The sequence below is a fragment of the Solanum tuberosum genome, unplaced genomic scaffold (assembly GCF_000226075.1).
Source record: "Solanum tuberosum cultivar DM 1-3 516 R44 unplaced genomic scaffold, SolTub_3.0 scf00083, whole genome shotgun sequence".
Lineage (NCBI taxonomy): Eukaryota > Viridiplantae > Streptophyta > Magnoliopsida > Solanales > Solanaceae > Solanum > Solanum tuberosum.
This window is the reverse complement of record NW_006239015.1, coordinates 1,036,250-1,059,049: the sequence shown is the minus strand read 5'-3', so window position 1 is coordinate 1,059,049 and position 22,800 is coordinate 1,036,250. Positions and strand designations below refer to the sequence as shown.

At 31.4% G+C, this 22,800-nt stretch overlaps 4 protein-coding genes across 4 annotated transcripts in view; all 4 read left to right on the top strand.

Moving 5' to 3' along the window:
- Positions 1–1,300, top strand: part of LOC102583290 (endonuclease 4-like) — a 13,459-nt gene extending 12,159 nt beyond the window's left edge. Inside the window, exon 10 of the mRNA XM_006347039.2 lies at positions 841–1,300. Within this exon, the coding sequence (XP_006347101.1) occupies positions 841–959 (119 nt within the window). The 3' untranslated portion in view covers positions 960–1,300. The remainder of the gene's footprint in view (positions 1–840) is intronic.
- A 30-nt stretch (positions 1,301–1,330) lies between these two features.
- Positions 1,331–3,073, top strand: LOC102577709 (endonuclease). Its single transcript, NM_001287973.1, is given in 9 exon segments — positions 1,331–1,450; positions 1,533–1,713; positions 1,807–1,914; positions 1,997–2,052; positions 2,158–2,241; positions 2,368–2,463; positions 2,570–2,634; positions 2,782–2,855; positions 2,946–3,073. Coding segments are annotated over 9 exon segments (909 nt in total). The 5' UTR covers positions 1,331–1,333.
- A 4,543-nt stretch (positions 3,074–7,616) lies between these two features.
- Positions 7,617–12,681, top strand: LOC102582385 (internal alternative NAD(P)H-ubiquinone oxidoreductase A1, mitochondrial-like). Its single transcript, XM_006347036.2, has 9 exons — positions 7,617–8,009; positions 9,497–10,182; positions 10,476–10,689; positions 10,834–10,994; positions 11,092–11,157; positions 11,236–11,399; positions 11,494–11,608; positions 12,051–12,230; positions 12,409–12,681. Exons 2-9 carry the CDS (start codon positions 9,595–9,597, stop codon positions 12,562–12,564), a joined length of 1,644 nt encoding a protein of 547 aa, XP_006347098.1. The 5' UTR covers positions 7,617–8,009; positions 9,497–9,594; the 3' UTR covers positions 12,565–12,681.
- A 9,026-nt stretch (positions 12,682–21,707) lies between these two features.
- The window catches only part of LOC102582063 (DEAD-box ATP-dependent RNA helicase 18-like), a 7,769-nt gene continuing 6,676 nt past the window's right edge, over positions 21,708–22,800 (top strand). Inside the window, exon 1 of the mRNA XM_006347035.2 lies at positions 21,708–22,005. Within this exon, the coding sequence (XP_006347097.1) occupies positions 21,742–22,005 (264 nt within the window). The 5' untranslated portion in view covers positions 21,708–21,741. The remainder of the gene's footprint in view (positions 22,006–22,800) is intronic.

Below are 22,800 nucleotides of genomic sequence, written 5' to 3'. Positions count from 1 at the left end.
TTTTTTTTTTATTAAAGAGATATGAATTTTGACAAAGAAAAGGTATTTAAGGAAATTAAGGCTCACCTTTTTAAAATAAAATTAATTAATTCATCTAAAGTTAGTCGACATTTGGTATAGTGTCAACAGGGGAAGCTTTTTCTTTGTGACTCGTTTGGTTGGGAACAAGTTATTCCGAATTAGTTATCCTAGGATAACTTATCCCACCATGTATATGTGATAACTTATCCCATAAGTTATTCCAAACATGCCAACCAAACAAGACACAATTTTTTTATCCCATGACTAATTAATTATTTTTATCCCTCACACCAAACGACCCCTAACTATGAGAAAACCAAATTCAGAAGAAAACATTCATTTATGCTGTTTTCTGTAATGACTAAGCTCGAGATGCTAGCTGTAATATCAATCCATTATTGGACATACTGTTACGTGATGCTGGCAAGGCTTTTTTTTGCCTGTTTGATAATAACTAGACTGACGTGGATATATGTAATTTAGTTTTCTTCATTATTGTTTACATGATCTTGCTTTGCCCTTGATTGGATCCATTTTCTTAACATTTCTTCCTACAAATCAACCACCGATAAAATATACATGGAAAGCCAAGCTATGTACAAGCTATGTTCTGTGTGTAACAACAATTAGCTAACATTGAGAGAAGCCTCCATGTGCATCACAAAATATTACACAATCGTATTCAATATATTTTCAGAAACAACCTCTCTACTTCCACGAGATAGTGATAAGGTCTCCACTTTGTGGGGTTCACTAGGTATGTTGTTATTTTTTGTATTCAATATATTATTAATCTTCCATTATCTGTTTGTTTTCCAGACGATTACTTCCTCTCTCGTCTTCCTGTTGTGGAGAAGAGGTTGGCGCAAGGTGGGGTCCGCTTGGCCGAAGTTCTCAACCGAATTTTCACTAAAAAAACATCAGTTGCTGCACAATGAAGATAAACTGCAGAAGAAAACCACTATATGTATTCAATTTCCATTATAACTTGGGAGTTCCCTTCACGTCAAGAACTGAAACCTACATAAGTGACTTATAAGTCAACTATTGTGTTTAAAAAGGTGTAATAAAATGTAACTTTAGATGCACAACTAGTCCATTATTATATGATAGATGCTGCTATCATATTGGAATATGCTGTATGTTGCTTTTATGGATAATCAACCTCTATTTTATTTATTAAGATGAGAGGAATCTTCAGCTTGTACACAACAAAAACCATTTCAACATTTTGTATATATAGAACAAGCCCAAGTTTGGTGGGACACTTCTGGTTTTTGATAACTGTCAAGTTATAGAACTTCTTTTGAGGATGTTGAGGTTAACTTCATTAAGCATTATTTTCTTTCTCTGTCTTGCTTTTATCAACCATCATGGTGCTGAAGCATGGAGCAAAGAGGGGCATATGATGACATGTCGCATCGCGCAGGTATATATTCTATTTGAATTTATTTGAAAAATGTATTTTTTTTTTGGCTTCAAATAATAAGAACTATTGCATGTGGAAACAGGGCTTGTTGAATGATGAGGCAGCTCATGCAGTCAAGATGTTGTTGCCGGAATATGTTAACGGCGACTTATCGGCCCTCTGTGTGTGGCCGGATCAAGTCCGGCACTGGTATAAGTATAAATGGACAAGCCCTCTACACTTCATTGATACACCAGATAAAGCTTGCAACTTTGATTATGAAAGTATGTCAAATGCATCAAAAAACGCGATGTATTTATTCTCTCTTTTCACAATTAGATCCTATAATTCATAATGTTTTTTTGTATGATGAAAAGGGGACTGTCATGATCAACATGGAGTGAAGGATATGTGTGTTGCTGGTGCAATTCAGAACTTTACTACTCAACTCTCTCATTACAGAGAGGGAACTTCTGATCGTCGATGTAAGAATCAAAAATAGTAAATTTCTTATATTGTGAGGTGGTAATTCACTTATGATACCATATAATTTGTCAATAATTACAGATAATATGACAGAGGCCTTGCTGTTCTTGTCACATTTTATGGGAGATATCCATCAAGTATGTACTCACTATTTTTTTCGCGTTTGAAACGTTAAATAATAGCAACCAACGTATGATTATTATTTAGAAAAACTTGTTACCTTGTTGTTTTGGTGATTTCAGCCAATGCATGTTGGCTTTACAAGTGATGCTGGAGGAAATAGTATTGATTTACGCTGGTTTAGGCATAAATCGAACTTGCACCATGTAAGTATATAACTTATCGAGTTTGATCCAAGATTTAAAGTTAATGCGTTCAAATTTGGCTATGATAGTAAGAAAAAAGATTATTAACGACGTATGTTTTCCTTTGTAAAAAAAATAATGTTATAGGTGTGGGATAGGGAGATAATTCTAACAGCTGCTAAAGACTACTATGCAAAGGATGTAAACCTCCTTGAAGAAGACATTGAAGGAAACTTCACTGACGTAAGAGTCAATTCCATTTGAACACCTTAGTTCCTACTAATAAATTGTTTCAATTAGACATTTTCGGGTTCAAATTTTGATTTTGTTAAATCATATACATACTCAGGGAATTTGGTCTGATGATCTTGCTTCTTGGAGAGAATGTGGCAATGTCTTTTCTTGTGTAAACAAGTGAGTTCTTTCTCAATTATGTAAATCGGAAGTTGATTCTGAAACGACTAAACGTACAAAAACATATATACTTTGACTATGACTTAAATAACGATATTAAGCACTTGTCCTTGAGAAAGTGATTAATTGTTGATGTGATGTTTCAAGGTTTGCAACGGAAAGTATAAATATAGCATGCAAATGGGGATACAAAAGTGTTGAAGCTGGTGAAACTTTATCAGGTATTTTTCACTTGACTGTCTACGATTTTATTGTGTATACTTGGGATACAAATTAATAAATTGACATTTAATCTATTTTAATTTGTGCAGATGATTATTTCAATTCAAGACTTCCAATAGTGATGAAACGAGTAGCACAAGGTGGAATACGATTAGCCATGCTTTTAAACAACGTTTTTGGAGTTTCTCAACAAGAAGATTCAGTTGCTGCAACTTAATTACCAAATAATTTTAATAAAAGAGTAATGAAAAACCATATATTAGTTCATGTTTGACCAAAATAAAATAAAACACTAAATTAGATGACACATCCTTGTGGTCTGATTTAACAGTCTTACAATTCATTCTTGTATTTAAATTCCTGTAAATTGTAATTACCCACAGAGATGTACTAAAAGTGTAATTACATGTACTTAGCTCGTTTCATCTTTAAATATAAAATGGTAATTTATATATTTGACTATACTATATATCGCATCTTATGATTCCTATCTCCAACCCACCTCTATTTTACTCTTCATTTTCTATATTTGGAGAGTAAAATAGAGAATTGGCTCTCCAACTACCCTCCATTTCACTCTTTCTTCTGCGTTGAAGAACTATTATTCACAATCTCTATTTTATTTTTTGATTATTTTATTATTATTTTATAATTAACACATTATTTTTCATATAAGACCATTAATTAAATATTTAACATATGTAATTATTTTTAAATGTAATATAATATTTTTAAAATATATTATTTAATATATACTATTTTCATCTTGAATTAATAATATTTTTATTTTATTTTATTTTCGTCACTTTAATATGATTTGATATTATTATTAATTGTCACTATGATAAATGCATAAAATTAAAATGATAAAGATGAAAATATTAATTTAAAAATACAATACATAACATAATAATTTAAATACGAGACAACATAATACATAACATAATAATTTTATCACATCAATTTTGATTGCAATTTATGTCCACTAATTTGTATATCATATAAATATTTATTTGCAATTTATGTTATTTAGAATAAAATAAAATTTTAAATTAAATAAAAAATTTGAAAAAAATAAAATTTATATTACATGAAAATTATACAAAGTAATTATTTGAAAGAAAATTATATTATGAAAAAAAAATAGAAATAATAATATAATATTGAGGAAAGAAAAAAAAATTCATTTTTAGAGAGTAAAATAGGAAATTGGGTTAGAGTTGATTGTCTGAAAAAATAGAGAATTTTATATTTGGAGGGTAAAATAGAGGGTAGGGTTGGAGATTCCCTTAGACACTAGCATGTTGCTTAAAGATAATTTTTTTGTTTTTTTCCCTAATCTGGTGTTCAGAGCCAACGGGCTACATTGAAACCCCGACTTACTGATCACCTTTTATCTATATAGATAGTGGCAAAGCCACCTTACGGTTAGGGATTTATCTGAACCACCTTCGACGAAAAATTATATTATTTATACATGGTTAAAAAAAATTTAGGTATATATAATAGACGTCAAATCCCCTTCGTCTACTTAGTGTGTCTATTTTTTTAGATTTTGAACCCCTTATTCAGTGGCGTAGCCAGAAATTTTACAAAGGATGTCCAAAAATTTAATAGCTAATAAAAATAATTTAATGAACGGGTGCACTTAAAATTTGTAAATCAAACTACGTAATATTAATGATTAATTTTTTTAATTAAAAATATATCAAAAAATTTAAAATCAAACTACAGAATATTTAGCTTTAATGTTCACGTTTATTTGATAAAAAGTGAAAGGACAACGAAAAAAAAGAAGAGAAAATTCAATCTAGAGTGAAATCACTTTTATGCTTCAAGATTTCACGAACTTCTTAAGGCTAACAACAAGAAATGAAAAATAAAGAGTAGAATCAAACGAGTTATATTAAAAGAAATTCTATATGGAGCATTTTCACTTTTAGTAGCTTTATGGAATAAATAAATAAGATTTGCTTATCAACTTTAAATTAAATAATTACTTTTAAATTTTATTTAAATTTTTAATGAAAAGAAAAAAAAAATCAAAAGTCAAAGAACATAGTTAGGGGATTTGAACCCGGGCATATCAGGTTGCAAATGACTTAGCTTGAGCTGAACGACTAAAATTACTGAGCTAAGAAACTTTATTGTTTTTCAAGGGTGTCCAAAATGTGTTACTTAACCATTTAAAGTATCATTTTACTTATATATACAGTGTAATTTTCGATGAAGGGTATCCGATTGGACACCCTAGGCAAAGGGTAGCTAAGCCTCTATCCTTATTGAAAATTCCGACTCCGCCACGATATATAAACGTAATTATTAGAAGAAACAAAATGGTAAACGTCAGCTCTTAATATTATTGGGTTATAATAAAGTAAACTAAACATGAAAGACACATATGGACCGGTTGAGTATAGAAGGTGACAAGTGACTTTGACACGACTTATAACGTAGGCACATACTTCACATGTTTACAGCATTTTAGGTAATACATAGCTGTCTTGCAAACAAATTAGGCTAATTTTGAATCGGTGGACGATAGATTGAGTTAATATTTCATATGGTCACTCAACTTTCAATAGTCTCTTAGAAGGTCACTCAATTGAAAATAGTTTACTTGAAAAGTCACTCAACTTTGTTTTATAACTCAAAAATCACTTAATTATAAGTATTTTATCAAGAAAGTCACTCAACTATTGATATTTTACGTAGAAAGTCACTCAACTAATTTAAATATTTTTATATTAAATTTTGTTAAAATACAATTTTTGTTTTAAACTTATTTTTTAAAATGAATAAGATGCTCATTTTAATTATTTTATTAATTTTTTTTAAATATATTTTTTGTTTTGAACTATTTTTAAAAAAAATAAAAAGATTGCTACAGTTTTTTTGTTTTTTTTTTGGATTACTTCTTCACTTCTTGATTCCATCTTTTAAAAAAAAAAAAATCATTTTTCAGCATTAGTTCCAGTTAGACAATTGCTGGAATAGAAAAGAGTTTTTTTTTTTGTCAATCGCTACGGTACGTTTTTCAGAAGAAAAATATAATTAAATAATTAGAGTGGGTCGATAAGATAATTAAAACAGATATTTTATTTTAACAAAATTTAATGAAAAAAACATTTAAGTTGATTGAGTGGCTATATAAATGAAATATTAATAGTTGAGTGACTTTCTAAGTGAAATATCAATAGTTGAGTGACTTTTGAGTTATAAAACAAAGTTGAGTGACTTTCTAAGTGAACAAGCCTAAGTTGAGTGACTTTCTAAGTGAAGTATTCAAAGTTGAGTGACCATATGAGATATTACCTCACGATAGATTGAATATGATTGATTTGTGTGATGGACGATAGATTATAGGTTCGAGTCAAAAGATAGATGAGAATATGATTGATTTGCGTGATATGAAAAAAGACTAGTTATTTACCTGCCTTAGGGCCTGTTTGGATTGACTTTTGGCTTATGACTTATAAGCCAAAAGCCATAAGCTGGGATTCCTATCTTATGGCTTTTGGCTTATTTTTGTTATTTTGGTTTTAAAATAAGTGCTTATAAACACTTTTTAACTTTACCCAAACACTTCAAAATTGCTTAATAGCTATTTTGGCTTAAAAACACCTAAAATAAGCCAATCCAAATGGGCACTTACTCAATTGCTCTAATGCACGGCGTATAGCATTATATAAAATGTTTTTATAATCAAATTATTAATATTTTTTTATGATAAGTATTACTCTTTACATTTAACTTTGTTTAGCGTAAAATTTAATTAATTTTCTTAAATATTCATACAATAGTACTTATTATTTGTGTGGCTGCAATATTTGAAACTTTTAAAATTATAAACATGTTTGATAATAAAAGTTTTAATCAAGAAAAATTATAAAGATATATCTCTTTTTAATGGATTATTTTTTTTTAAAAAATAGTGAAAAATAAAATAAAATCGATAGAATTGTTAATAACTTGATAAAAAAAATATAACTAATTTTCTATTACTATATGGTATTAAATTGCTAAGATACTATAAAAAAAATTAATCTTAACAATGTATATAATTTAGGTTAAATCCTTATTGTTATAACTATTTAATTAGCCTTTACTTCTACTTTTGTACGGTGTGTTCTAGATGTATTCAAACATCATTGGAATATTCTGAATTTTCAAGGCCAAATTCTTGTAGGTGTTTGAAAACGATTTTTGTTCTAGAAGATTTTGATTTCTCTCATTTATTAATTATTGTAATGTAATGTAAATCAATTAATTAAAGCCATGTATAGTGTTATACTCTCTGTACATTATTAGGCTGTCTAAAGATAATTTTTTATATTAAAAAAATTATTTAAGTTTGAATGATAATTTTTTTTTTATCTCAGTTTAATTACTATTACATAAATTGAAACAAAAGAAAAACAGTCACCAAATGTATATAGTCAAACCTCTCTACAATGACAACTTTTATATGAAAATTTTATGATTATTATAATGAGGTATATAAATAGATCTCATTTAGCTATTATAAATAAAAGTACGCAAAATTATATTTATCTATTATAAATAAAAGCACGCTATTATAAATAAAAGTATGTAAAAATTGATCCGTTTGAAAATCAAACAATTATAGCAAAATGTCATTATAACGAATAGATTGTTACAGGGAGGTTTGATAATTTGTTAGCAACCTTACAAAGGCCATGATGTAATATGTAATTAATTATCATATTCGCTAATTAGCCCTCCTCGATTGACCTAAGGAAAAAAAAAAAAAAAAAACAAAACGCTGTCGTTTGTTCCACCGAGATGGCAGAGTTGCCTCTTTCCTTTTGCCTTCATCTACATTTGCATGCTTTTATTTATACATATTTTGCAGCAAATCACCCAAATGCTTAAATTATAGCAGCAGAGCAGTTGTATTTGTGATTCCTCCATACCCTTTTTGTTTTACATTAGAAAAAGGAAAAAAAAAATGCAGGTGGAGCTATCAGATTTTGACCAATATTTTCTTGCTGATCAAGGTTTTGTCTATATAAAATTAAAGGGTGGCTCTTTTTTTTAGTGTAAAAGTATACTGTTGACCCCTGATATCCTGGAGAAAATCTTTTCTTTCTTATGGGGTTTCATCTTCTTCTTTAAAAAATTCTTAAAAGGTAATTCCTCTTTTTGTTCTGATTTCTTATGTATATATTATGCTGGATCTTGATTGTACCATGTATAGTTTCATCATTATTGAAACTTATGTTGTGACCTTCTGAGTTTTGAGTAGTATGTAATTAATCATGTGCAAGTTTTTTCTGCTATTTTATGAGTATGATGTTATATATTGAGCACACAGGGGTTCTTGATCTAGAGGTGGATCCAGGATTCAATTGAACCCACAGACTATTTTAATATTTGGACTTATAAAGCTATTGGGTTCAATACTGTTAATCCGCTCCTCTCTTGATCTATCTTGGCATAAGCTAACTCAATCCAAAATATAGCAGGGAAGGATTGTCCAAAATTATCTAAGTGGACAACAACTCATTTTCTCAATTAATGTGGGGCACTTTTTTATTTGTGAATAGTTAAAGATGTTGTTTTTCTTCTTGTCCTGTTTTGGTTGTAGAACTTTGAATGTTACATACTGTGTAGCAGATTTTGGTAGGCTGATGTTGACAATCTTTTTTAATTCCGTGATGCTGTCATTCTTTTCTTCGTCTGATTTTTTCAGTATTTGTCTTGGTCCCAGCTAATTTATTTGTAGAACTAGATGTTTTTCTGGAAAAAAAGATTGAACCTTTTAGTTGCTAACTAATCATACAACTTAACCAGTTTATGGGTTAAGAGATTGATGTTGTCTACCTCACTTCATAGATTGCTTGCATTGATGGCGATCACATTTCTTCCATTGCTAGACGTGTTGTCGTGCTCTGTCATTCCAAATTTGAATTTAAGTATGTCGTGTTCAGAAATTTAATCCAACGGATCTTTGCTGATTGTTTGTAACATTGTGTCAACAAATAGTTTGTTCTAAGGTTTGAAGTAATGGAATGCATAACCTATAATGTTATGGGAGTTTATATGTACCATCAAGTTGTTGTGCAATGATATCATCATCTCAGTAGTTTATACAGTAAATGACAGAGGTTTGGATTTCATGACACAGATTGACTAGAGTGTATTCATATCTGGTATGTATTAGCGAAGCTTGACCAAATAAACTTCAAATTGAAATTGGCATAGTAAGTATGGTTGCCCTCTTCATTTTCTTGACCAGATTCTTGTAAAATCTGCTACCAATTTTAGAATTTGGCACTTACTGGTCATATTTGTCTAGAGGACTGAGATTGTAGTGAGTGCACGCAAGATCATGGTATATTGTATATCCATGTGTTTTATATCTGGATCCATTCTAAGAATTTTGCTAGAACACTTCACATTGAAACTGCCACCGTGAAGAAATGCAAATTGTCTTTCCTATTTCTGCTACGTGATCCTAGGAACCATCTTTGTCTTGCTTTTGTCTTGTCCTTGACTGATATGCTTAACTTCAATTTTCATTGTTTTTACTTTTCCACACTTACTGGGATCTTTTTTATGAGTGTATTGCAGCTTCCTATTGAGAACTCACATCTACTTTCTTCCTTTTTTTCAGTGTCATTCTTAAACACTGAATACCATCTAAAGTTCAAACAGTAATTGCCTTCATAAAAGATTTCAACAGTAACAGTTTCGGTAAGGGGTACTCTGAACATGGCATTGGTAAGGGCTGCAAGGAGTAGCTTTAGGCGTTCTGGAGGTGCAATTGGAAACTATGCAAGTGAGAGAAATATATTCTGTGAAGGCATTTCACCATTGAGACATCCTGCACCAGTTTTTGAAAAAGCTGTAACAGGTTTCAATTCGTCATACATTCCAAGTACGCAGATGATAAATCAATTAAGTTTCGGGAACAGAGGAATGAAGTTTACCCCTCAATATCAGTTTCCACATGCAGAAGCTCAGACGGTTGGGGGTTCTGATTCAAAGAATGAAAGATCCAGTTATCCAGGCCTTGAAGCAACAAAACAGGGCGAAAAACCTAGAGTAGTTGTTCTTGGATCTGGTTGGGCCGCTTGCAGATTCCTCAAAGGAATAGACACTACTATGTATGATGTTGTTTGTATAGCACCAAGAAACCATATGGTTTTTACACCTTTGCTTGCATCTACTTGTGTTGGAACATTGGAATTCCGATCAGTTGCTGAACCAGTTACCCAGATACAGAAAGCACTGGCAAAGGATCCAAATTCATATTTCTTCCTAGCATCCTGCACTGGTGTTGATGCTGATAAACATGAAGTGAGTATAACAAACTCTTATTTTTCTCACTTCCAAAATGTGTCTTTAATATATAATTCCTCCTTTCAATCTAATCAAATATATAGACATGATTACCTACATCCATTCAGGTATTGTTTTTTAGGAAATTAGGAGAGACTCCTAGGTAAATGGCATACCAATCAGAGAATTATTCGAGCAATACATTCAAGTAATTAAAGGGGAAAGGGACTTTGTTTAAACTGCATTCAACTTGTTATCGTGTTCAGTCTATTATGTTTGTGTGTGTTTTGATTTGAGAAGACACAATACAGGTATACTGTCAAACAGTTGGCGATCGTGGAGTCTCTCATGAGCATTACAGATTTAAGGTTGCATATGACAAGCTTGTCATTGCTTCTGGAGCCGAACCTTTGACCTTTGGCATAAAGGGAGTGGAGGAACATGCCTTCTTTCTCCGTGAAGTACAGAATGCCCAAGAAATCAGGAAGAAGCTTCTTATGAACTTGATGGTCTCAGAAACTCCAGGTTATTCCCCCATGTTCCATAGTCTTTACTCTTGCCGTACCAAACTTCTTTGGTAGATCTGTACTCTGTAGGATAATATATGACATCAAGGTTATAATAGTAAAGTGAATGTAGAATAAATTTTGTGCGTGTGTAAAATTGCAGGCATTTCGGAAGAAGAGAAAGAGCGCTTGTTGCACTGTGTTGTGATTGGAGGTGGCCCTACAGGGGTTGAATTCAGCGGGGAGCTAAGTGATTTTATCATGAGAGATGTACGCGAACGTTATGCTCATGTCAAAAACTACATTCATGTAACCCTAATTGAGGTAAATATCCAGCTGTATATGGGTAAACCTAAAATTGCAGAGGAAATAGCATTATGTTGACTGTTGAGTATGGTCTAGTAACACTTTCCATGGACAGGCTAATGAGATTTTGTCTTCATTTGATGTTGGGTTGCGGGAATATGCGACAAAGCATTTGACCAAGGTAATGAATCATTCAATTGCTTTGCATTAAGAAAGAAGTTTCTTCAGTGTTTTGTAAGCAAAATTTCATACATATCAGGTTGGTGTCCGCCTTGTTCATGGTGTTGTAAAAGAAGTACATCCAGATAAAATAGTTCTCAGTGATGGAAGCGATGTTCCATATGGCCTTCTCGTTTGGTCTACTGGAGTTGGTCCTTCCAAATTTATTAAATCACTAGATATTCCCAAGTCTCCTGGTGGAAGGTACAGAGTTTGAACTTCTCCAACAACTTAGCAACTTCTTGGACCTTGGTTCCCTTTCCTGTATCCAGCCAACTAATCTTAAGACATGTTACAGGATTGGAATCGATGAATGGTTGCGAGTTCCTTCTGTAGAAGATGTGTTTGCAATAGGAGATTGTGCTGGTTTTCTTGAACAGACTGGAAAGCCGGTGCTTCCGGCTCTTGCTCAGGTCAGTATAATTTCCTGATACGTCCTTGATTTGTCTGAGCATGTTATTCTTATTCATTTGCATTTCTCCTGCCCCATTCTTTTTTCCTGTAATAATTTGCACGTTTCTTTCTTCTTGATCCCGCTTAGTTTTATGTGAATGGCCTCAATTGCAACTGTTTATGAACGTAACTGAGGCCTAAGTTTTTATGAACAACCTTAAAGTTGCATATGCTGTCAAGGATTACAGTGATACGTTACTTGAAAGTTGATCAGGTATCCTTTTCTCTACAACAATACAACAAGCTGTCTTGTTATCCTGTCTTAGACATAACTAGGAGTTGAAATTTACCCATATCCTTCTTCTTGGGTTGCAAGAACCGAGTTTATCTTGAGAAACTACTACGTTTTCTTGAAATATGACTGGAGTATAGAATTTTCTCAAAGTGCAATTTTTTTAACAGGTTGCTGAAAGGCAAGGGAAGTATCTTGTTAAATTGTTCACCGACATTGGGAAACAGAATGGAGGCAAAGCTCTCTCAGCCAAAGACATCACTCTAGGAGATCCATTTGTTTACAAGCATCTTGGAAGCATGGCAACTGTGGGGCGTTACAAGGCTCTTGTTGATCTCCGTCAAGCTAAGGTACATTATATCCATCATCATCTCTATTACTCTTCGACCAAAACATTTAGGGCGGGTTGTGGACTCAATGACTCTACATCTTGGATTCATCTCTTCGTGTAATATCAATCAAGAAAGAGCTTGTCCTGTGTATATGTACCTTTCCATACTATGTTCTGATCTTTATTTTGTTTGTCAGGGTGAGAAGGGTGTCTCGTTAGCAGGCTTCATGAGCTGGTTTATTTGGCGCTCCGCATATCTGACTCGAGTTATCAGCTGGAGGAACAGGTTTTATGTGGCTATGAACTGGGGAACAACGTTAATCTTTGGCAGAGACAATACTAAGATAGGATAAACTAGCACTTCTAGTAGGATTTTCTTGTTTTTGATCCATTTTTTGAACACTTGATAACCTACCTTCTAGTGTAATGTAAAAATTTATAAATAATGTTATATTTTTGAGGATTGAAAAGAAGACTGGGAAAAATGCTTGTCAAAATGGGAATATTTTTATATTTAAAAAAAAAATGAAGGTAAGGTAGGACAAATCAGGAAGGGGATTACAAGGTCAGGAATAAACTCTCACCAACAAGTTGAAAGTACAGTAAGTCAATCAACAGAGCAGTTAAGGTTTTCTGTCAAATGAGGGGGAAAATTAAGGATTAGGAATATTAGTCTATGTGGAAATGAATGAAAGTGTGGCGCTTATGTGGCATCCACATGGCATTTAGCAGCTTCAGTTAATTAGAAGGGTACTTTTGACCCAATAGTATGACGGGAAGGGTAATTTTTAGTCGGAATATAGTTTAAGGGTAAATATGAGCTATTTCGGATAGTTTAGGAATATTTTTGAGCCTTTTCCGTAATAATAATAATAATAATGTGATACCATGAATCATATTTGGTTGCATAAGTATAATAACATAGCTAAATATTTATTGTTTATTTATTTTTTAAATAAAGTTAATAATGATATAGCTTGTTAAACTAAATGTGAAAGAAGGGGATGCGTCTAACCTCCAAACCTCCAAAATCTCAAGAGTGGACTGTGAAGTTATCCTTTTTATATTTAATAATAATAAATGTTACATTATTTTAAAATGTTAGAAAATATTATCTGTCACATATTATTTTAATACAGTATTCATAATAATAATTAAAAGAACATGTAACATTATAGTGACTCATTATTAATCATCCATTTTAAGGGAATTTAGGCGTTAGATCAAGTTACACATGTATTTAAACTTAGTCAAGAAAAACATGTGGGAACACAATTAAGTCTAATACCCAAGTTTAAAAATATTAACATTGCAGTCCCTATATGTATAACATTCATATTTTACCATAATAATTTTCATAAAATAACAATTATTTCAACATATTTTTATAAAGAAAAAGGTCAAAAATATCTTTAACCTATGAGAAATAGTTTATGAATATTTTTTTTCTACCTTAGTATCTAACAATATACTTTAACGTTTATTTTTTGGGTTAAATATATCCCTCAAACTAACGATAAATTTAGACGAAAGTTTTACTCTTTTAAAATGCTACGATGCATTTACTAATTGATTACAAATTTTAATTTTAGAACAATCAAATCTCATCCAATTCTTAAGAAATCCAAATCTGTTGATTTCTCTCTTGAGTTTTATGTCTTAATCAAGAAATTTTGTTAGTAAAGCTGTACCTTTTTTATGATCATTTTTTGATGATCTTCTTTTGATGATAGTCTTAAAGAATTGAAGTAAAGATGGAAAAAGACAACCATTTCAATAGATATATTTATAGTTAATATCTCTTCTTCTTTTTTCTTTGTTTGGAAAAGACAATAATTTATTCGCCATTGATAAATTTAATTAAGTAATTTAACTAATTCAAATACTTAAGTTGAATGATTTTATTAATACAAAATAAGATATAAAAAACATATTAAAATTTTCTATCAAACACACAAGTCAATTGTGAACATATATACAATTATTTGTGCTTTAACTTCTCAATGTCCACGTTTGATTTTCATCAATGGCTCACTTAATCATTGGGTTGGATTTTTAAAATGGGATGGATTCTAATCAATGGCTCACTTAATTTTAAAAATTGGAAAAATTAAAATTTGTGACCAATTAAAAAAAGCACGCAGCATTTTAAAAGAATGAGTAAAATTCGGTATTATGTCTATTCCAATAAATTTTGTTTCCGTATGCAAAGTAGGCATAGTTTCATATTTAATAGTAAAACATATTAAATTATATATACAAACAATAATTAAATGAAATTATACCCTCATCGAATAATAAACTAATAATATTTACGAACTCGCCTAATTTTCCTAAGAAAAAACGCTCAGCCATATGGAAGATGAATGAAAATTAACTCCCAAAGTATATACAGGACATAACTACTAAAATTAAGAAAAAGTTGTACACAAGAAAGATTTGAGCTCAACTGCTCAAGATTCCCTACAAGGACTATAATACCCTTCAACACTATCTAAATTTACCAAAACTGATACACTCCATCTCTATCGGCGAGCTCAGGGGAGATGGGTTATTCTCCGGCCAGACTCAGATCGGTCACCGGTGGAGAAAATTGAAGACAAAGAGTGAGCTAAACCCAAAACTATGGTCATCTTCACTTGCCCTCTTTTTGGAATTGGTCGCCCATATTCCTCCCTTCTTGACATATTTCCTCCATTCATCATCATTATCTCTTTTCTTGCTCCGGCCATCTTTGAAATTCTCCGATGTGCTTTACTTGTAGTGAATTGTACTGACTATTTCGTCGCCGGTGATTGCTCCGATGATGTTGAGTCGCCGGCGTTTGATTGATTGTTTGGATTTGTTTTGCTGTTATGAAGAATATGAATGGAACAGCTATATATATACCTGAGTTGTTAATATTACCCCTCGCTTTAAACAAATTTACTATATGTGCCATTCCTTATCTTTATCTCCATTATTGAAGTTACGAAATAGTGTTGACGATATTGACCTTGTTGTCTCCCTTATAAATATGGTGATAAATTATTTCATTAAAGAATTACAGTAAATTATTTTTAATTATAGAAATATGATATGTTTTTTTAGATAAATTAAAAATAAATATATTATTAGATCGGTAATCAGTTCACTTTTTTTCTTTCAATCTATTTTTTTACTTCTTTTTTCCTTCTATTGCACAGAGAAATGAAAACTAAAATAAAATAGGGTATATATGTCTTTAAACCAGAATTTTTTTAATTGCAAGGTGTATAATGGAGAGCACATTGACAATTAATTAAGGATAAAGATTATGTTAAGTGGAAGCAAAAGTAAAGACGCTCCTAAAAGCAATATTTATAATCATGTTACATAAAAATCACGTGGGTATTAATATTATTGGTTCAAAATTCATTTAGTAAAAGCACTCATTATTGATTATTGGTATAAAGGAATTAATTTGGGGCCCAATTTCTTTCTGTCATTATCTTAACTTTATTTTAAAACCAAAAAACACTATGGAATCGTGCATTGAACAAAGACTCGTTTTTCTTTTATTGCACATTAAAATGTTCCTGTGTGTCACATGCATTGTCAATTATGACAACCAATTTATTTATTTATTTTTATAAAAAAAGTGAGATTTAATGGATTATTAAATGGATTGAATCGATCTAATTTAATATTGCCACCAACTATATACCCCAATTCAAGTTCGTAGAATTGAATCAAATTTAGAATATTCTCAAAATTTTGTTAAGAATATTATCAAATTTTAAGATATTTATATAAAATGAATATATAACATATATGCATTGTACAATTTTGCATGTAAAAATGTTCAATTAACTACCCCTTCTATTGTATAGTCTATTTCTTATGTGGGGTTCAACTCAAAAGTATTTTCTTTTCAATTCAAGCAAATATTGTCCAAATATAAACCTGAATAAATTTGAAGCATTAGCTTGACTAGATCTTGACTTAGTAGGGTCTCAGAGTTGTGTTTCCATTTGAACATAAAATTGTGCAGTCCACACTTGCACCATACCTATATGTCAATTTTTATTGATACCTTTTTTCACTTTCAAGATCGGCAAAGTTGACTTCCTCTTGTCTGCTTTTGTGTAATACTAGTTAAGTGTATGTGTTTTATACGTTTGGAGCATATTAATTTATAATAAACATATATAAAGCGGATAAAAATAATAATTTTGTTCACTATAAAACTTTTAAATAAAAAATAAAAAATCCAATCAATATTTTAAATAATTTTTTTACTTTTAATATAGTATAGATTATTTGGTAGGGAGCTAGGCAGTAACAATTGAGACACACCTATATACAGTGGGGGTATCAACGGTTATAGTAAGAAAATAAAAAGTAGTTATGAGCCCAACAAGGCTTGAAACACACGATCTTAGAGAATTTTTGCAACTCCCTAACCACTAGATTAAACATTTCATTTGTATCAAGAGGTATCAATACTTTTATATATATATATATATATTAAACCAAAATTTGACTTCTATATACAATGTAATTTTCCGGTGAAGGTGGGTCCGCCCCTACCTATATATGTACTAGTTTTTTGACACGTGTGTTGCACGTGATTATCAATTCCAAAAATATATGTTATAGCAAATAGTATTGCTTGTTTAAGCGAAGATTTGAATAATAAGCTTAGCAAAAAATAATATTGCAGATTCTTTTGTGAATGTTCAACGTGGATCATCATATATATCTCTTATTCACGCAAACCTATGAAGATGGTCAATGGAAATTTTTATTAGTTAAATGCAATAATGTATATATTTATTTCAATTTGATGAGGTTCAATTATGAAATTAGTCTTATCTCACTAATATTACCTTATAGACAATATTCGCTTCGTATTTTTCTTGTCATCTAACCAAATGTGTTTTGCATGTGTATTCCATGTTAAATTGTTTAGATGTCATATGAACATGTGGAGAATAACTACATTTTATATTTTAGAACTATTTTTGTATATTAATATTTATTTTATAAGTTATAACATAATAAATGACAAAATAAAATATTTTAAAGTTAGAAGATCTTGTTAACTTGATAATACATTTGTGACATATATAATACTTTAATTTAAATACAAATACCTACCCCAATATAAATATATATTTGCATTAATGAAAATATTTATCGCATAAAATTAACTACTAAATAAATAATAAAAATTAAACTAATACAAACTTCAACTGACATTATTACAAGTCATATAAAAATTTCTTCGTCTAAAATACTGAAATATTAAGAAATAGTAAATAAGTAAAACAAAAGAGCAATGTTTATATAGTAATAACTGTTGAAGATGAAGGAAGCTGGAGATTGGAACATGTCAAAGGAACAGGTCCAACGAAGCTGACTGACGTGTCTACAGCGAAGTGTTGAAGATGAAGGAAGCTAATGATTGGAACATGTCAAAGGAACAGGTCCAACGAAGCTGACTAACGAGTTTACATCACTGTTGTAGAATTAGAGTGGCACTAGGATTAGACTACTTATATTAATTAGGATTATATTATGACTATAATTATATTATGACTAGGATTAGATTATTTATAATTGCATTATTATTATTATAGTAGTATAGGTATTGTAGTAGGACTCTAAGTATAGTTAACTTAGAACTCTACAAGTCTTTCCCTATATAAGGAGTATGTACTTAACAATTTTAATCATCAATACGATCCTTGATTTCTCTAATCATAGACGTGAGATTTCTACATGGTATCAGAGCATAAAAGCTCTTCCGTTCTCTGAGTATTGATCAAAAAAAAAAACACATTACAATGGCCCCTTCTACCGAAACCATGTCAACCTCCTCACTTCACCAAATCATTGCCGCTTGCTCCATTAAATCTAAGCCAACAAACTACCTCATATGGAGGACACAAATATCCCAATTGATTCAGGTGATGAAACTAACGTATCTCATCTATGAACCAAGTAAAATTAGTTGTTCAACTAGATAGACTGCTGGGAAAGTTGTAAAAGTTAAGAAGGATGCAAAAGATAGTGACACCATTGATGATTGGGAGGAGAAAGATGTGTTACTAAGGAGTTGATCTCAAGCACCTTGACCGAAGAAAGCATGCACCTAATTATGGGCTGCTCAACTGCAAATGAGATGTGGAAATGCTTGGAAAAAATTTATATTCAAGCAACAAAAATAATTAATTTTGCTAAAGGTTTAGGTCTGAAATACAAGACCTTTGTCATATTAGGTAAGACACCATATTCCTCTCTTAATTAATTTGTTTATGCTCTCATGAGTTTTGATATAAGGGAAGATGAAAAAGAGGTGCCACAACAAAACCACAACATGGTATTATCTTCTCAAAAAGGTAAGGGAAGAGGAAACAACAACATTAACTCCAGTGAAACAGGTTTCAAGCCTGCTAGACAGGAAACAGGTTCTAAGAACAGTCAATATGGACCAGGTTCTCTGAACAATAATGTCAAATCTGTGGTAGGAATAATCATACTGCTCTTAAGTGTTTTTACTGGTGGAACTACTCGTATCAATCTGCAGATGAACTATCACAAGCAACGACTAGACATCACATTCATACCGAAGCATTGACAAAATAAGTATTTATTAGGTATTCAAAGTTTTTTTGCTGCGTATTCGAATCAAGCTAGGAGTAACCGTTCTTCTACTCACTAGCTTGAGGGGAAGTCTTGAAGAAGAAGGAAGCTGGCGATTGGAACATGTCAAAAGAACAGGTCCAACGAAGTTGACTGATGTGTCTACAACGAAGTGTTGAAGATGAAGGAAGCTGATGATTGGAGCATGTCAAAGGAACAAGTCCAACGAAGCTGACTGACGAGTTTACATCACTGCTGTAGAATTAGAGTCGCACTAGGATAAGACTACTTATATTAATTAGGATTATATTACGACTAGGATTAAATTACAATTAGGATTAGATTATGACTATAATTATATTATGACTAGGATTAGATTATTTATAATTGCATTATTATTATTATAGTAGTAATAGGTATTGTAGTAGGATTATAAGTATAGTTAACTTAAGACTCTACAATTCTCTCCCTATATAAGGAGTATGTACTTAACAATTTTAATCATCAATACAATCCTTGATTTCTCTAATCGTAGACGTGAGATTTCTACAATAATTATTTTGAAGCAAACTTCATGAGAGTTTAAATCACATAAGTAGCATTGATAAATAAAGTCATTCTTTTGTCTTGAGCATTAAAAACAAATCGTGACAATTCTCTAAATTTTGAAAAATATATTCAGAAGCATATATCTACATCTCAAGAAAAATTGTTGACAAAAACAAATGAATTTAGTAAAGCTGTCAATACGGGTTGACCAACCTCATTTGGGCTAACCCATACAAGCTTTGAAATTTGACGGGCTAGCCCATTTTTGGTGTGGGCCAGAAAATGGTCGGCCCAGCCCACAAGTACGTGGGCTACGGGCCAACCCTCTTTCCTTAAAAAGTATATTTTTTTTTATAATTTTTAAAATTAAATTATAATTTTAAAATATTAAGTATCATAAATATCGACAAGACAATATTACATGGTGTAAGTGTTACTACTTGTTAATCAAATCCACAAATAAAATTATCTTTATAATATTTATTAAGTTTGATTTCAAGTAAAAGCATAAATTGCTAAATATAAATATTAACCTAATTGTTTTCCAATAACCATAATAAAACACAAAAACTATGACAATATTCCATAGGCTACGAACCTATGTAGTGAATTTTTATTTTATGCAGTACATATTTTATAAACATAATTTTTATTTAAAATTGTAATATTTCAAACTTTTAAACAAATTTTTGAATTTAGAATCTTGTTATTTTTAATACTCTATTTTATTTTTATTTTTTAATTAATTTTTATTTGGCCCACGGGCCGGCCCTATCCATATTTTTCAAGCCCCACAAATCGGCAGGCTTATCAGGCCAGGCTAAAAAGCCCTTTTCTTAAATGGGCTCCAAAAATGGTAGCCCAGCCCTATCAAATCACGGGTTACGCCAGGCCGGCCCAACGGTCCTAGCCCATATTGACTGCTCTAGAATTTAGACTACATCATGTTAACTTCATATATTGAAACATTACATACTAATGTATATATTAAGCAAAAATAATAATTATTATATCATCAAAATTATTTTTTTCAAGTACTCGAGGTTATGGAATATACCCTCTTAGGATAGAACGACTTACTTCATCAGAATAGTGATACCTTATATTCCGCTATACTTCGAACTCACTCAACGACAATAAATCGCACAAAAAAATTTAAAATGCAAGAAGAAGAGTAGAAGATTAAAAAGTTTAATTTGTGGTTGAAAAATGAGAGGAAGCCCCTCTATTTATAGTCAACAAAGGGTAGTATGTCTTTTCTGAAAAGTCATGATCTTTTCAAGAAGTCACAACCCTTTGAAAAAGTCACAACTTATTGAAAAAGTCGCAACTATTTGAAAAAGTCACAACTTATTGAAAAAGTTACAACTCTTTGGAAAAGTCACAACTCATCGAAAAATTAAAACCCTTCGAAAAAAATCACAACTTATTGAAAAAGTCACACCTCAAGTCACAACCTAAGTTAGGGGTATTATAGTAATTTAACATTTAAGTTAGGAGTTCATGTTTTTAAGGTAATATAGAGAGATATAGATTGTCAAAAAAAATTCACTAACTGCAACATTTATAAATTTTGTTGGTAATTTTGTCTTCTTTTTTTCTTTACACACACATCACACATGTATTAGAATTCTAGGGCACGTACTTTAAAATGGACCCAAAAGAAGTTAATGGACCCAAATAAATGGTTGCTGGAAAAATTGTATAAATAGAAAAAATAAAATAAAAAGGATTACAAAATATATACGCGATTGTGCGTATATTTCACTATCTTTCAAATATTTCATTATCTAATTTCAGGGTGTTATTTTTTCATTTTTAAAAAATAGAGAAGTAATAGAATTGAGTTTATTTATTATACTTTAGAAATTTAAATTTGATTACCAGCATCTTATAAATTATTTAATGATAAGTATAGTATTGGAAGAACGGTGTGGTTGCTGTTCTTTTTTAGAGAAGCTCTATGATTCTTTTTTTATTATTATTAATTGTCATATTTTATTCATTTTTATATTATATTTTCATAATTGTTTGGATTTGATGCGTTTGAATTAGAATTTTTGGAAAATGATCACTCTATTTCATGAAAATATAAATAACACCGGCATACGTTTTTTTTTAATAGAATCTATCTATGAAATTATACTAAGTACATTGTTGTTAATAGTATTAAATGAAAACTATAAATTTCTCTTGATTATTAAAAGGGAAAAATAAAAATTATTTTTAATACAAGAGTGGAGTAAACCGGGTACCAGCCAAACCGGACCGGAAATACTTTCGAAAGCGGTTCTTATTCGACTCGGTCGGTCTAATTACTAGCATAGTACTTAGGCAGTTGGGTTGAAGAAAAACTACCAAGTGCGGCGGGCATGGCGTCGACGAATCAGAACAAAGCTTTAACGAATACTCGTTTCTCCGACCTCGAACCGCGGCTTGCTGAGCCAGTTTTGGAAGCCCTAACCAACTCCGGCTTCGAGTTCTGTACTCCTGTTCAGGCCGCCACCATACCCTTACTCTGCAGCTACAAGGATGTCACCGTCGACGCCGCCACTGGCTCTGGTAAAACCCTAGCCTTCGTTTTACCTGTGGTTGAGATCATCCGTCGCTCCTCTTCCAATCCTAAGCCTCACAAGGTAATAAGGTTCCTTCTTCTGCTTTACGAGACCTGTTTAGGCTTTTTTTATGCAAAGTATGCAAGCATTAGTGTCGGCACTAGTGTTTAGATTTGTTAGGTAGGAAAATTTGTGGCTTTGCTGTGACATATTGATTACATACAGAGAACGGGAGCTAAAACTGATTTAACTTATAAAGAACAAATGAATTTAGTATTCCCAATTTGAGGTATGCGAGCTTAATATAATTAAGATGCTTGAGCACTAGAATTTTAAGTATTAACTGGCCTGTCATGGAGGATTTTGATATAAGCTGGAAGCAGAGGCAGTTGTGCTCATTTGTACCAAGTCAAGTTTCATATTAGTTCTAGAGGACATTCAAATTTGACTATAGAATGGTACTTATACAAATACATATGCTTGTGGGAATGAAAAGCTTCAGGACAATGGCACTGTCATCCACTTCACGTGTTTTGGAGAAGTGGACTCTGCTGATTGACTTTGTGAAAAATGAGTCACTTGATTATTGGTATTTTAAAAGACATCCATTTTTGCTGGTTAATACCGTCAAGTTGGATCATTTAGGGTGTTTCTGGTTTGGAATATTTCCAACTTAAGGGATCTTCGGTATACCAGTTTGAACTTGATTCAGCAGTAGTTGCCAGTTGGGAGGTACTATAAGATTATAAAGACTGGAGGTTGCTCTCTGATACTTCTATTGTTGTCTGGTTATGGCTTGACAGTATTGTGCTGCAACTATAGAAAGACAGTATGGCCACAATTATCCCCCCCCCCCCCCCCCCCAAAAAAAAAAAA